At 52.1% G+C, this 13,925-nt stretch overlaps 1 protein-coding gene across 7 annotated transcripts in view; it reads right to left on the bottom strand.

The window, feature by feature from the left end:
• Positions 1-1,062: 1,062 nt before the first annotated feature.
• Positions 1,063-13,925, bottom strand: part of RABGAP1L (RAB GTPase activating protein 1 like) — a 454,513-nt gene continuing 441,650 nt past the window's right edge. For 4 of the 7 annotated variants that reach the window (XM_028530697.2, XM_036015480.1, XM_028530698.2 and 1 more), the window contains 5 exons: positions 13,510-13,614; positions 11,285-11,368; positions 8,370-8,441; positions 5,364-5,561; positions 1,063-4,366 (listed from right to left, as the gene is read on the bottom strand). In XM_028530697.2, coding sequence (XP_028386498.1) covers positions 4,214-4,366; positions 5,364-5,561; positions 8,370-8,441; positions 11,285-11,368; positions 13,510-13,614 — 612 coding nt within the window. In that variant the 3' untranslated portion in view covers positions 1,063-4,213. The remainder of the gene's footprint in view (positions 4,367-5,363; positions 5,562-8,369; positions 8,442-11,284; positions 11,369-13,509; positions 13,615-13,925) is intronic. The other 3 variants (XM_028530695.2, XM_036015478.1, XM_036015477.1) reach the window with 1 other exon arrangement.

Raw genomic sequence — 13,925 nt, forward strand, 5'->3', positions numbered from 1 at the left:
GCCCACACTGGAGTGTTCATTTGGTAGCTTTTGAAAAATAAGGAAATTCCTACGGTAAACAGCTTTGCCTTTATTGCACGGAAGCCACTGTGGCAAAGGTGCTGAGGCACAGCTCTGGCTCAGTGCGACCGTGAGCAGGGCCACTAGGGGGCAGGAGTGTCTCACCGGGCGGCACCCCGGTGGGGGCCAGGCCGACAGCCGCGACCTGCCCCTCCCTCCCTGCCCATCACTTGTGTACTCAGGTGCGCTGGCACCTGGGTACACAAGAGAGGCAGGGATGCTCTGGGCAAGTCCATGCGCACAGACCCAACAGTGTGCAGATCAAACAACAGTTTGTCCGTTCTCTCGTTTATCTGTAACTGAAGCACTTAGAATCAGAGGTTTTTTAAGAGCCACTTTTAAAGGTTATACAATAGAATTCGCTTGCTAAGTAAGTAAAAGTGCTCTTTCCAAGAGAGGTAAAACAAACAAGGAATTTAATTTTTTAAAAGAGCTCCTTTTGGGGCTCCTGAAAATCAGACAACCATCTTGGCAGAAGTTAGCACACTGATTTCAGCCACAGACAAAAGATAACTCAGCCCCTTCCGTCAGATACATACCGAGTCTCATCTGCAGTAACTAGTTGACCCTTTGAAGGATTTCTCATCTCTTGGGCCCTGAACTGTGTATTCTCTTGTGTTCCTCACTTTAGCTAGGAAATGAAGCCATTAGTTATTACCGTATTTTTCAGACTATGAGACACCCCCCCCCCCAAATTTGGGAAGGGGATGGGTCTTATAGTCCAAATGTAGCTTACCTGGCTTATTGGGGGGTGGGGGGAGGTGGCCTATGTTATTTATGTTATTAAATATTTTACCACATTTTTTGCTTCAAAAATTTTTTTCCCTATTTTCCTCTTCTAAAACCTAGGTGTGTCTTATAGTCCTAAAAATACAGTAACTGGAAAGTATTTTAAGAAATGGAGTAGTAGTGTGAGAAAAATAAATAACACATAGTGTATATATAAAAGAATGAACATTTTGAAGAAATGAAACAAGATAAATACGATTAAATACCCCAACATCAGTGCAAAGACTGTTGTTCTGCTTTATTTTGGAAGTTTGAGAAAGCCCATGAGGAAGAAACTGCCAACTTAGTATTGGGAGAGAGGAAGGCAGAGATTGGCTTGTATGGGGACAGGCCACAGGCCTGCGTGACCACCTACTAGAGTTCTGATGGGCGCTCATATGCGAGCATCAGGCAACCGAGAGTTTGTTTCTCTGCACTGAATCATACGTAACTAAATATAACCAAATTGCTCCATGGCTCAGGATGTGGGAAGCCAGCCAACATATGCACTGAGAAATCCAGCGTGGTTTCTTTCAAAAGGCAGCTTAAAGGAATGTGTTAAATGAGATTTTCAAGATAGAAAAGCTCATGGATAGAATAATCAAATTGAAGCTCATTCCCTTAATTTATTTTGCAGAATTTAATAAGAAGAGAAATAATCTCTTTTCAGAGCTGCAAATGTTGGATTTCCGGAGTGTTACATACAATGGTGTTCTAGGAAAAGATGAAGAACATTCTAGAATACGTATCTGAAAATTTCCTGGATATTTGGGCTGGTTAATCTCTTTCTAAAGGAATCAAGATTAGAGTAGCAATTCTCAAATATATTTCCCAATGAGTGAAATTAGAACTAGCAGTTAATGCTGGGATGCACGAGTGTTCAACAACGCACAGAGACGGGCACGTGGTCGGTGACGCTATTATAACAGACCGCGTGAAAACTCTCACCTACACCATGCTTTGGATTTTCTGGCCCAGAGGCACTGCACTGAAGGACAGCCCAGGCTGATGGTATCAAAACACACTCAAGTGTGACATGGAGCTGGACGAGAAAAAAATCTATAGATGACCCTTACAACCCTTTGAAAAAGTCAAAAGGAAAGGCAAAAGACTGATTTATTAAACATCTGGAGTGTATACACCTGGAGATTTTGTATAAGAAGAAGGTGAGAGGCTATGAAACTGCACCGGGTATACAGGTAAGGACCAGACCTGGAGCCATTCTGCTCCCCCCTCCGCTACTTCACGAAAAGAGCTCAGGTGTTCTGTGGAATGTGCCGATTTCTGGAAGTTAAAAAGAACTCCGTACAGTGGAACGGTAAGATTCAGAAAGCACAAGAATCTTTAACTCAGCTGGCCATTCGATAAGGCACCCTGTACAAGGCTTCCTGGAATAAAAGATTAGTAAGTATCAGTAAAGCTAACAAATTATACTAATGATTTGTAGAAACGAGTACCAAGATGCAATTCTCTAGCCGCTGTATTTTACAAGAAAAAATTGAGTTTTTCTGAACCACCATGGAGGGAATGTTAAAATCCATGTGGACACTTGAGTGCTGGCTGATTTTCATTTTTGGTCAAGAAAATGAACGTAACAGTGAAAGATGTCGGGACAGAAACAAATTAGGTGAGGAAGTACAACATCACGTGATGAGTGTGACAAAGGGTGACAGACGACCCTGTCAGTCTTACGGGTTGGAAAGGACACAAACGCCAACAAAGTGACTTCTCAGAGGCTGAGGGTCACTTTAAAGGGAAGCAACCTGCAGAGTGTGCTCCTGGGGTCGGGGCGCTCCTGGATTCTTCTCCCCAGGACTGGGTTAGTCCCAGCTGCGACCCACGGCACCAATGGGACCCACTCCGGCTCTACGGGGTTCAAGGTCCTTTGCAAAGAATGTGTTCGCCGAGAGGCGGGAGGTGGGGGGGAGGGCAGGGGAACGCAGAGGGGGACATGGGGACGACTGTAACTGGACAGCAATAATAAAAGAAGGACAGAGTATGTTCATCACAGAAGCCGAGGAGGAGCGTGAGCAATGCCACCATATGTACCCGACGGCAGTGGGGCTGGCGGGAAAGACCGAAGGCCTCCACAGGAGCTTAGAAAACGGGGACATTCGTTCTGCCCTTACCGAAGGATTTCCTGCGTGGGCTACTGATATAGATATGTGACGTATAATTGAAAAAATATTTCCATCACCTTTTAAATAGCTTTCTTCACCCTTCCACAAGATAAGTATTTCTATAAAGGTTTCACATTCCATCAAAAATGTCACCAATGCACTTGCATCTCTTCGTCTAGGGGTACCGAGGGCCTATTCCGGGGGAGCCGCAGAAAGCAGGAAAAGTTGCCTGACATTAAGACGACGGGAAGCCGGCCTTGATGTCATGTTTTGTAACTTCAGCAAAGTTATGGTGCATTCATGTTTCCTTAGCAAGTGCAAGTTGACACTAAATGACACACTCTGTCCCTGGTCCTGGAGTCCGCTGCGGACACAGGCCAGAGGCGCCTGGGTCTGTCCAGGCGGGTCTGTCCAGGCGCCTCTGGCGAAGGCGCCCTACAGCCGCGACTCGAGCTGCCCACTCTGGCTTCCCGTCTGCCCGACTCCCGACTGCGCTGCTGCTAAGGCCCTGCAGTTCCCGCGTGGAGCCCTCAGGAGGGCCTGAGAGAACACCAGCGCCCGAGTGATACAGTTCTTCCTTCGTTTACCAAAATCTCCGTTCCCTTCCTCAACAGCCCACCTTCTCCCGGGATTCTTGGCACTTTGTTTCCAGATGCACCCAACAGAAAATGAAACACTCGACCCATCCCTGGGGCCCGTTCGACCCCAGGCCTGCGCCCCCCTCGGACAGGACCCGCCGGCCAGGAGCCCCCCTTGGGAGGACGCCGCCCGGCGTGACCCCGGCCGGCTCCACCGTGTGCTTTATCTGAAGGAGTCCTGAAAAGGTGGGAGTTTCAGGTTTCCTTTTTTTTTTTTTTTTTGCTTGTGACAAATATCTTCCCATCACTTCAACCCTGGAATAAAAGACATCTTCATTTTTACGTGAGATAAAAACAATTATGAAGTTAGTTCTCGATAAAAAGCATTTAGTTCTGAATTACTTATTTCCAACTAAACATCAGGCATGTAAAATAATGCGTAATACTAGAACGGATGTGAACATGGCCTTCCAAGGAGCTCAGACACAGGTGTTCAACACAAACCAGGTCCATCTAAACAGCGTCCCTTCGAAAGCGTTGTACGAGAAAGGGGGAGGGCCGCGGAAAGCCCCGGCTCGCTCTCTGGCCTCCTCCACCTTCCTTCTTCGAAAGGGATGCCGGGAGAGTCCTCCGGGGTCTCCGTCACTGTGACATTGTGCTCTTGTGTCGGGGGGGGCGGGGCTGGGACTATGTGCTCTCCTTGGGCGGCTGGGTGGCCTGTGGCGGCTGCAGGGGCTGGGTGCCCGTGGCCGTTTTGATCGAGTTCAGGGTTTTGCTAAACCAAGAGTTTTTTGCAGCTTGGATTTCATTCATAAGTGCCCCCCTCTGATGTTCGAGTTCCTAGTTAGAGAAAGAAAAATCATCTGAGTTTGTATCAATATCTTCTCTCTGACAAGACAATATCTAAGTACACAGCTTTTTAGAATCTTTGTAGAATAGACCCCAGGTCTACATATCCATAGTTTTCCTCCCACAAAGCCCAGGAGAAATTTAAGTGGCTTCTTAATGGACAAAAAAGAAAAGTTTACAGCTAGAAGAGTTACCACTAAAAACCAGAATCTGTACTTTTTCTGGACAGGAAAATGAAACCTCATGTCATCCTTTTATTCCCCCTGCCCTTCAGGGTTAGGGCAAAGCCCGAGATAATGTGGTTAAAACCACAAACAAACAGAAAGGCATGGATGGGTTGCATTGTTACCGATGGAGTAAGCACGAGTGCGTTCTAATTCCGAACACGTGGCCTTTGCCCACAGAACGTGCAAGGAGCAGCACAGAGGCAGCTAAGGACGCGGGCGCCGTGGCCCTGGAGCCACGGCAGGACGTGGCGGTGGGTGCGGATGGCGGTCCACTGGAAGCCAGGGCTATTTTCCTAATCATGTTGCCCTCCCGATATGGAAAGGGATTATGGGGAAAGGGATTTGGCAAAAGCAGGTAACGATGAAAAAGAGCTTAAAAAAAAAAGGTGTCAGCTGATGTTCAACCACTGACAGAAAAATAACCTGCAAGGTTTGAGCTTTCATTTTCAGGGTCAGCTACCGAAGTGACCAAGTTCAATGAGGAATGACCTTGGCCAAAAAAAAAATCACAGGGTAAACTAAAAAAAGCATACACCGAAGTTCTCACAAGATATAATTTTAATTATTAATAGTCATTTAAATCTATGTATTTATGTCAGTGTTTAGAAATGATGACGTGACAGCTGACTCTGCATTCTGGGGCAGAAACATGAGTGTATCGGAACCCCTACGGTTCTGAGCGAGACGTGTCTATTCTGAAGTCCCAGAACGGCCCGCACCACGCACTTCGTTTTCCCGCTGACCTGTATCCCGTCACCAACCTGGATTTTGCACTTGGCCTCCACCAGCTGCAGTTTGGTCTGTGCCAGCTCCAGCTCCATCTCCCTCAGCTGCTTCTTCAGCGCGTCCTTCTCGTCGTCCGGCTCGGCCCCCTGGTCGGCGCGGGGGCTGGCTGCCGGCTTCGCGGCGCCCTCCTTGCTGAAGACGTCGCTGCAGCGCTTACACGCCATCACTTTGCCCTGAAACACCCGAGAGAGAGCAACGTCCGGCTGTGCGCTCCACAGCGTGAGCCGCCTCCTGAAACAGCGTGCGACTTGATTTCTGTTTAGATGCTGCTCGCTGCCCCAGACGCGGGCCTGTGTCTGCCCCAGACGCAGGCCTGTATCTGCCCCAGACGCGGGCCTGTATCTGAAGGAGGTTCTGTCTCTGCTGCTACAGCCCAAACGGTTGGAGTCTGCGCAGGACCCACCGGCCCCTTCCCCCCAGCGTCTGCAGGGAGACCCTGGGACAGACAGGGCTCAGCGCCACTCTGACGTCGGTTCCAGAAACCCCGAGCTCCCGTCCCTCGCACTAGATGCCACGCCCCTCCACTGTGCTCTGCACCCACTGTCCCACTCACTCCTGGGGCTGCCGTGTGACGAGGGGCCAGCTCGCCTCCAGTTCGTAAATGAAGAAACCCCGAGTTTCGGTAACGTGCCTAGAGTGGGCTGAGGTCATCACGACTGACCGAAATCTACCCTTGCGGCAGATAAAGGGCACGTCCTTTTGTTCAGCTTTGAGTGGAGACGGTCACTGTGGTTCAAGGTCGTAAAAGTGACTCCGACCTGTACCGCCGAGCAAAGCGTGACAGCAGCGGCTCACCTCTACGCAAGAGCACCACTGTCTTGTGAAAATGCCGCCAGGAGAGCTGGCAGAGAAGAGACGTCCCACAACCTTCCTGTTCCGGCGTCCCCTGCTGCAGCGCGCTCCGTGCCCACGACCCCAGCGTCCCACCCTCCCCCCACCCCCAGCAACACACACAGCCACTCTTGTGCCACCGCTCAGGCTTGAGGACCTGGGTGTCTTCTTTTCATTCCTCGCCAGCTGATCACTCAATTCTTCCTCTGACACGACCACGCTCTTCCTGGCCCAGGCCTGAATCCCCCGGAATCACCCCTCGGCCCCCACTGATTTTTCCCACCCCCCCAGACTGTGCTCTCGGATTCCTACTGGTCTGTGTTCACAGGACTCCCAGAGCTCCCTGAAGAGCCCGGGGCTGGCGCGGGGGGCACGCTGCGAGTATCTGCCATGTGCGCATTGCTGACTAAACGGAACGTTAACTTGGTGGCGTCTCATCCGGGTCTTAAGCGGCTAAAAGTCTACCAAGCTGGGCAGGCAGTTTCATTAGGCTGGACCGCGTCGAGGAAGAGACGGATCTCACGAGAGGGAGGAGGGCATTTCAGCAGAGAAAGCACCCTGTGCGCGCACACTGCGCCTTCGGGGCCTACGGGGAGCGTATGAAATATGAAACGCTCATTCCCGTTTCTGGGCCTTCACTCCCACCGTTTTTCCAGAATGTCCCTTCTAAATCCTTCTAACCGAATTCTACCCATCATGCTCTAGTCCAAGCAGGTCCAAAGTCATGTTCGGTCTGCAGTTCCTGCGACTTCGCTTCTCTACAACTGCCAGTGTCATCCAGCTCAGCACTCACATGCTTTTCAAGTAATTTCCTCAAAGTCTCCCACACACCTTTATGTAATCTGTCCCCGCAGGGACGTTCTGAGCCCTGGGTCATGCATAATTTCTGTAGAAGACAGAAGTCTAACACCCGTGTGCATAGTTGATGCTCAACAGAACCTTCCCTGAGTGGTCAGTATAAATCCTTGTTTCATTTTTGTTTCCACAAAAGCTTTAGTCCAGGATAGTTAATCCTTTTAGGCCAAGACACTTCATCAACTGATGCTGGTCACTGTGTCTACAAAGGTACAAAGGATGATAAAGTCTAAGTAGGAAGAGGGGACAAAGGAAGGACAGAAAGGGAAGATATGAACCCCAAATTTAGCAGGTTTAGGAAGGGAGACCACCAACTACGCTAACAATCTCAGACTGGTGGTGCTTTATAACACAAAATTAAAAAAATACTTTTGGGATACAAAGTCAGAACAAGGTTCATATTTTCATGTCCCATGTCTCACATTATCAGGTCATAAATTGTAAAAATACGCACTTATTGTGTGCCAAGTACTCAGCTAAGCACTCTGTATACATTCTTATTTAATCTTCAGAGTGACTGTATCACTCGGGTACTGTTATCTGCTATGCACAATACTAAGTAAAGTTTAGAAAGGGTCAGTAACTTGCCAAGGTGTTCAAGTACATGCTGGAGTCCCTAGAACGTATACAAATTCCAGTATGAAACCTGAATATATTCAAATAGAATTACATCAGGTTTCTTGGCCACTGGTCTGAGAGTTGGCAGTGCCAACATTACGTCTTAAGAATACTGATCCATTTGGTTTACCACTGTTTCCACAGAATAAGCGGCTGCTTTTTCAAATAATCAATAGCCATTTTACCACCAGGGGGCAGCATATAAATAAATGCTACAAGGGTTTTTTTTTTTTTAAACTCATCTCTCAAAAATTAGAATCAGTTACCCAACACGTGTTCTCCAGCCGAACCCTAGGCCACCCATGCTGCTTCCTGCTCCGCCCGAGACTACGGGCCGTGCACCGAAGCGGCACGCCAGTTCAGGCACAGCTGGGATGCAGGCTGCTGGGGCCCCCCCTGCCCCACCCCGGGGCCCACCATCCAAGAAGGCTCAGGGCCTCCTGAGACAGTGCTGAAAGCCACCGCCTGCCATTGACAGGCCATGAGACTTGTGGGGACACAGCCTTTCAGCTGCAGGGAGGAGGATCCATCACACCTGGTGGGGAGAGAGGGACCCTTCCACATAATCCCGAAGTCCTCCAGGACCAAGGGCCAGTGGGCTCTTCCTACCAGGGGCTCACTTACGCCTGGGGACGGGGGAGCGCTTCTGTCACAGAACTATGCATGCCACTCCTCACCTTCACCACTTCCAGCTCCTCCTTGCTGGCCGCTTGCTGCTTCTCCAGCCTGGTGCTCAGCTGGGAACAGATCTAAAGGAAAGAAAGGTGAACGTCTCCTCACTGGACAGAACAGAACAACTTCCACGCGTGGGCCCATCATTTTACCAGCTCCTATGCGGTCACCCCCGTGATGCTGGGGGAACCGTGCACATAGGCGGCCCTGGGAACGCCGGGCTCTTCTGCAGGCAGCGGCAGAGGGCCTGGGGCACCCCCCGCGTGAAGCACCTGCTGTAACTGGCAGGAGGAAGAGCTGATTGCTCCCCACCACCAGCCTTCGGGAGGGGTTCCAGGGAACGCCTGTCCTCACCTCTGGAATCACTGCACAGGGCCCGTGCTGAGCACCTGCTTCATGTGAGCGAGACCTGTCTATGCTGGGGCTCTGGTGGGAGAACGAGGGGCCAGGTGCGTCTCCCGAGTGCCGCCACAGAAAGGGCCTCTGGTTTCAAGTACAGAAACCTCCTTCAGAAGTGGCAGAGTGAATAAAACTTAAAAAAAAGGTCAAAACGCGGGCTGGGAACCAAAGTGTCCCAGGTTCGATTCCCAGCCAGGGTACATTTCTGGGTTGCAAGCCATAACCCCCAGCAACCGCACATTGATGCTTCTCTCTCTCTCTCTCTCTCTCCCTCTCCCTCCCTTCCCTCTCTAAAAATAAATAAATAAAATCTTTAAAAAAAAAGGTCAAATGACCAGAACACAATAAAGACTACAACTCATCAAGTGCTTTGGCAACTTAGCACAAATGAAAAGCCCGGGAATCCAGTTCCCGTTCTTTCTAGCACCACGCCCTCGGACAGACTCGCTGATCAGTCTCCGCTTCGGTTTCCTCCTGACCAGAGTGCTGTGCTGTGAAAATTCATAGAAAAAATGAATGCAGAGGGTTTGGTACAGCACCTGGCTGATAATCGCGCATCAAATAAAACCTCATTATTACTAGTTCTGAAATACGTACTAACAAGCACTAGAACAGGTAGAAATAAGTGCTTTCGAAGCAAAAAAAAAGTTTAAAAAAATACTGGAAGTTCAATTCTTACTGAACTTGAATAAAATCTCAATCTTTTTTTGTGTGAGAAATGAAATTAAAAGTTTAGGGGGTGTGAAACTGTCACGTGCAATTTGGACCAACACATTAAAGCTCTACCACCTCTATTACGCAGACAGACATTAAAAAGAAGCCCCAGTTGACTCAAGGCCAGTTCCAGAACCCAGGGCCTGCTTGTGCAGCTCACTGTCCGATTTCCCCAGAGCTAAGCCTGAAGGCCATACACGGGCATGCATTAGCCAGTATTTTTTAAAAAACTGATCTCCCTAGTAATTTTGGCAAGCCATATACCCTTTTAAATAAACCAAAATGTTCTGAAATATAGCCAGTAAAAGCCAATTCCAACTATGAGATGCATTTAGATCATGTTTGAGGTCCTAATTATCTTCCAACAGATGGGTCTGTTGCCTTTTACATCGCTTGAAGTGCCTGCCAGATAACAGTCAAGATCAGCCCCAAAGGCTGCTATTTGCGGAGCACGGCATATGGCAGCCACCCATGGCCTAACGTGGCGACAGAAAAACGCGTCTGCAGTGACGGCAAGTTCCGCGGCACGTGGCCTTGAATGTTCCTCGCGCATCCCCTCCTCTTCACCCAGACTCAGAATCTCAGGATCGATTTCAACGCTTCCCCTCGTTCTGGCCAAAAAAGGAGCCATCTTCCGTGTCGCCCTCGCCTCCACTTAGTCACTGCCGATGACGGTCGGGGTCTCTCGGCTCACCTGGACCCTGCGCCTTGCCGCTCCCTGGTCTGCGTCTTTGCCTGTGGGTCCCCTCTCGGTCCCACATTTCTCACTGGGCCACAGCAGTGCCAGCCACAGGTCCCTGATGGGGCCACTTTCCCGCTCACACGTTCCTACCACCAGCAGAACCGACCCCAAACTCCTCAGCTGTCCCTGACGGCCCTCCTTGAACTGCGCCCGGACTCGCCTGTGCTCCTCTTCTCGCTCGGGGCGCTCGCCAAACCAAACTCTTTCCGTCCACCATTCCGCCCGCCCCTGTGTGCACGTGTGCGCCGGCCCCTTTCCCCGGGCCTGCCCTCCCCTCCCCTCCCCTCCCCACACACCTGGCCCTGGAGGCGCAGCGCAAACCGCCCCTCCTCCAGGAAGGGCTTCCCCATTTCCCTCCGCAGCCAGTCCCCTCTCCTCCTCTGCACGCAAGGGCGTTATCTCCCTCTCAAGGCTGCATGGCCACGTGGGGAGACGGGTGCCCACACGCTGTGGTGTGACAGCCAAGGGCACACTGACCCCCTAGCTACTGCCATTCACACAACCACTAAACTTTAGTCCCTGGCAAAGAGGCAAGTGTTACCAGTATGCTCTACAGCGGGGGTGTCAGACTCCTTTTCACCGGGGCCACATCCAACTCGCGGTTGCCTTCAGAGGGCGGGACGTCATTTTAGGACTGTGCACGTGCAACTGCTCCCTAACAGTTAGGCCGGAGCCCGGCGCAGGCGCAGGGCCGGACTCTGCCCGCAGGCCCTGAGTCTGCGGCTGTGCTCTACAGGGAGCGGCTTCTGAGTAGGGGAGACAGGGTCCCCACGGTAATGATGCCACGGTAATCCTCCTCCTCTACATGCAGCAGACACGACCGACAGACAACAGACCGATTGGCTCGGGTCAACGTCCCAGGTTCCCAGCAGGCGTGTCCGACCGCTGTCGGTTTCAGGGGAGACCGGAGGAGACCATCAGCCACCACACTGAGTGACTGCAGCGCGGCCACGGCTCTGGAAACTCTACAAACGGAGTGTATTTCCCCGAAGAACGACATCAGCAACCACCCTTCTGGGGGCCGCAACCACCCTTCTGGGGGCCGCAACCACCGCGGCGCGGTACCTGTTTGTACTCGGCGATGATGGCCGTGGTCTTCTTTATTTCGTACTCCGCCTTCTCCAGCTGCTTCCGGAAGACCTCCTTCAGCTGGAAGAGTGAGGACGACACTGTCAGGACTCGGTCAAAACCTTAATAATTCCCACAGACATCCAGGCTCACGTCTGCCTGCATCATGGCCAGTGACAAGGCAAACTCTGAAACTATATACATTCTCCTCACCGAAGCTGCATCTCGATCGCCTGAAAACCCGACCATCTCAAGAGGGACACAAGTCTTTCTTTCCTGTGACGTGTAAGGCACAGGCGCCACCGATGGTAAAAATGCCCGTGCTCACCACTTGCTTTACAACCCTGTCGCTGATTCAGCGCCCGTCCGGAAGCCCCCTGGGCCCCGTGAGGGTCTACGACAAAGCATCGCCGCCTGTACCCTGGATGCTACATGACCCATTGCAGAGAAAGCACACTGGGCCCTCCTACTCGTCCCTGGGGCCACTGCTGTCACCGCCCTGGAGGCAGGAGCCACAGGCTTTGGGACAGGAGTCAGAGGAAGATGGAGGAGGACGAGAGCCCGAGGACAGGAGATTCAGGGCTAAAGAAACAGTGACCCTAGAAGGAGCCGAGGTGACACGTAAGGCAGGCAGGTACTTGCTCACAGCCACAGAAACACTGACTGATGGATGCTCAACTTGGGCAGTGCGGCAGCTCCAGAGCTCTAGGTACGGTGGGGGGAGGTGGAGACGGCGGAACAGCTCGGGTGCTCTCGGGCAAAGGGGAAAGAACCCCGTTCTTCCAAGTCATTGACCAAACAAAGAAAAACTTTAGTTGTACCCCGTTCATAATTTGGGGTGCTGCAATGAAGAGTTCATCTGTTTATTTGGACTATGTACTTCAAGATTACTCTCTGCGTGCCAACTCACTAATTAGTGCACTTTACAATTGGGCTCCTCTCATTAGAAGATTCCTGAATCCCTTCACACTTGCTGCATTCTAGGATTCTAAAAGCAGTTTGTGGGTCACTCTGACTCAGACTCAGCTGTTAGCTTAGTCTCCGTTCTCCGTCTCACATACAAGGACATAACCCACAGCCCCTGCCCGTCCGGTGGCAGGGCCCCTGACCTCAGGATGGGCCTGGACGGTGGAGAGGCTTTGACACTTAACTCTCTGATCCAGTTTCCTCCTCCGCCAGACCTCACAGCGGTTCCATGAGGATTAAAACAGGATGCACGCGCACACACCCACACCCAGGGAAGAAGCAAGGCTTCAATTCAGTGGCCGCCAGCTTCACCCTTCACCAACTGTACTGACGTGAGCCCCCCAGAGGCAGGAGGTAAAAAAACAAACAATACCCATGAAAAGGCCTACATCCAACCGGATAATCAGCCACTGAAACATTTTAAGTATATTAAAAAAAATCTTGGTCCACAGTAAATGCCAAAAGTCACTTTATCATTTCAACAACAACAACAAAAATGAAGGCGCACTCTGTACAAACCTCCAAAGGTGTTAAATGACACAGCCCTTCACTACGGACTTCACAAAACCTTCTCCGCTTGGGTGTAGGTCCTGGAAAGGCTAATTCTATTAGCAACTTTGCCGTCTCAGAACAGAACCTGTTAGAATGCGTGCGCTGGCCAGCCCGGCTGGCACGGACAGAGAGGCCCCTCTGGTCGCCCGTCCACACCCTTTGGGGGAGGCACGCTCCAGCCGAACAGCCTCCTAACTCACAGGAGACGGACGGGCTCCCTCCGCGCCCCCGGGAGCGAGGGGCAGCAGCTCCTCGGGAGCGCTGGCGCGTCCTCTTCGGGGCGGGATCAGGAAAGGGAAGCGTGGCTGGTGGAGGCGACTCCTAGCAGCGCGAGCGCTCTGTGGGCTCCCGGCTCAACAAGCCCCAGATTCCTTCAGGGGAGTCAACCATCTTGGAGACACGACACGAAGTCTGCAGATCTGTCAGAGCTCTTGGATCACAACCCCGAGTTACTAAACTCAGAGCGAATCTAGCATGCTCGCTAGACGGCTCAGCCAAGGCAGACGCCTAGCAGCTGGTCCAGGGGAGAAAGGCCGCCCTGCTCCAGCGCCTGCAGAGGAGACGCCGGACTCGGTGCTGCTCACAGGGGCTGCTCCCACGGCGCCCCACTCAGGGCACTGAGACGTCTTGTGTGCACTGCCGGCCGCCCCGCACCCGTGTGATAAGTACACCTGTGCCCAGGAACGCCCGCCCGTGCCTGTTACCTGAGCAGTCTCCTCCTCCTGCTTCCTCTTCTCCTCCTCGGTCTCCACCAGCCGCTGCTTGGTCAGGAGGAGCTCCTTGCTCAGCACGTCTGCCTTGTCCTCTGCCTGCAAGTCAGAGCGCGCTGGTCACGGGGACGTGGGGAGAGTGCGCGTGCCCTTCCCCCTCCGGCGCATCCTGTTCCCACGCTACCGCGAGCCGGAGCTCTTCCCTCCTCGCCGACCCAGCGACGGCCGCCCTCACCGGATGCCAGCCGTGTCCCAGGCCCTGGGCACGCGCTGCCACTAACCCTCCCCCAGCGGCGACCTCACAGACGACAACGGTGGGTCGCAGGGATCAAACCACCTGACCGGGGCGCACGCCGGGCACTGGAACCCGGGTCCGAACGCAGGCTGGAATGGCATCTGAGCCCCTGCCT

The sequence above is a fragment of the Phyllostomus discolor genome, chromosome 14 (genome assembly GCF_004126475.2).
Source record: "Phyllostomus discolor isolate MPI-MPIP mPhyDis1 chromosome 14, mPhyDis1.pri.v3, whole genome shotgun sequence".
Taxonomy (NCBI): domain Eukaryota; kingdom Metazoa; phylum Chordata; class Mammalia; order Chiroptera; family Phyllostomidae; genus Phyllostomus; species Phyllostomus discolor.